A 1,663-nucleotide genomic window follows, 5' to 3' on the forward strand; every position below is an offset into this window, starting at 1 on the left:
GCCACCAGGACCGTCCAGGCACAGCAGCCACTGTGCCACGTTGGAGCCACGGGCGTCTACCCCACCATTTCCATCACGGATGTGTGCGCAGCTGGGAGCGCCAGCGGCATCAGCAAGCTGCATCTCTGGAGGCTCTTCTGCCTGGACACACTGAACCAGTACCTGGCCCGTGAGCCTACCCCTGTGGAGCTCACCTACAGTGTGCCCACGAGGCACAGGTGAGGGGAGGCCTTCCGCCCCCAGGTACACCCTGGCAGCTTGGGGCCACATGGGCACTTCCCTGCCTGGTGCCAGCAGCCCCACACCTGCCTGGCACCTACTGCTTTCCTTGCCCTTCTGGTAGGGTTAATTCCTTGGCATCTCAAGGTTTCCTTGGGCACAGCCTTGTCCTGCTGTTGGCATGGCTGGTAATGGCAGCAGAGAGGAGGCATAAGTCACAGGTTTGGGGAGCATGTACCCTGGGTGCAGCCCCTCAAAGCCAGTGTGCTGAGGCCATGTCAGCAGTGCCCGCTCCACACCCTCTCCCTGGGCAGCAGGTCAGACCCAGACCTGGGGGCTGGAGTGGTCCATGCTGCAACCACCCTAGATCATAGAAAACCTAGAGCTGTGAGGCTGGAAGGGACGTCCATGGGTCACATCCTGGCCAAGCCCTGCCTGAGGCAGGATCAGCAATGTCCAAACCCGTCCAGAAAAACCCTATGTGAGACCTTGGAGCCGTGTGACACAGTCATCCCTGACACAGCCCCAGGCATTGCCCCTGCCCCTGGGATACAGGGGGGCTGCAGCCGCCAAAGACCTGCTGCTGCCAGGGGGGTTGGTGGGCGCTGGGGAGAGCCCAGGCCCAGGCCATGCCCCCGCTGCAGAGGGAAGGGAAACCCCCCAGCCAGGCCAGGCTGACCAGGGGGCAAATCCCTGCCAGGCTGCGCCCCCCACCCAAGGCAGCATGAGCAGGGGGCAAGAGCCTGTAGCCAGGACCCTGTGGAGCTGAGTCCAGGAGCATTGGCACAGCCCCATCGTGGGCTGCAGCCAGCACCTCTGGCGGGGGGCCTTCAACCCCCCCCCCGACACATGGAGCAGAAAGGGAGTGAGAAGATGGGGTTCTGAGCATGCTGTGCACCCCCCTTTTCCCCACTCTGGGACTGGGCTGGGTGTTGGGAGTCCCGGGTAGCAGCTCCTGGGCATGGACAGAGGAGCCGTGGCAGGGGGGCATCCCCCCAACACCCATGGAGCATTAGCTCCTGTGGGAGGTGGGTCACTGGCTTCAGGCTGGCCCCTGAGGGCGGAGCCTGCCCCCAGCTCAGTCCCATTTCCCCCCACACAGCGCACACCCCGTGCCCACTGTGCACACCCCCATCCTACTGGACTTTGACTTCGGGGCAGCTCCACTGAACTCGGCGCCTTCCACGGTCATCCTGATGCTGGAGAACCAGGGCACGGTGCCTGCTGACTGGTACGTGGCTCACAGAGACCCAGGGCCTTTCCGGGGGCCCACGACAGCTCCCTGGCCGTGGCACCACCCCCACGGGCTGCGGTTTGTGTCCACGATGGGGGCAGGATTATGCCACGCGGGGGGTCCTGGGGGACCATCTCGTTTCGAGGGGTCTGTTGTAGGTCCTGCAGAACCTCAACTCCCGGGTCTGTCTGCCTGGATCCAGGCAGGAAT

At 64.2% G+C, this 1,663-nt stretch overlaps 1 protein-coding gene across 1 annotated transcript in view; it reads left to right on the forward strand.

Annotated features, from left to right (window-relative positions):
• Positions 1–1,663, forward strand: part of CFAP65 (cilia and flagella associated protein 65) — a 37,366-nt gene that overhangs the window by 21,381 nt on the left and 14,322 nt on the right. Inside the window, exons 15-16 of the mRNA XM_025194629.1 lie at positions 1–218; positions 1,322–1,450. Of these exons, the coding sequence (XP_025050414.1) occupies positions 1–218; positions 1,322–1,450 (347 nt within the window). The remainder of the gene's footprint in view (positions 219–1,321; positions 1,451–1,663) is intronic.

The sequence above is a fragment of the Alligator sinensis genome, unplaced genomic scaffold (genome assembly GCF_000455745.1).
Source record: "Alligator sinensis unplaced genomic scaffold, ASM45574v1 scaffold821_1, whole genome shotgun sequence".
NCBI lineage: Eukaryota > Metazoa > Chordata > Crocodylia > Alligatoridae > Alligator > Alligator sinensis.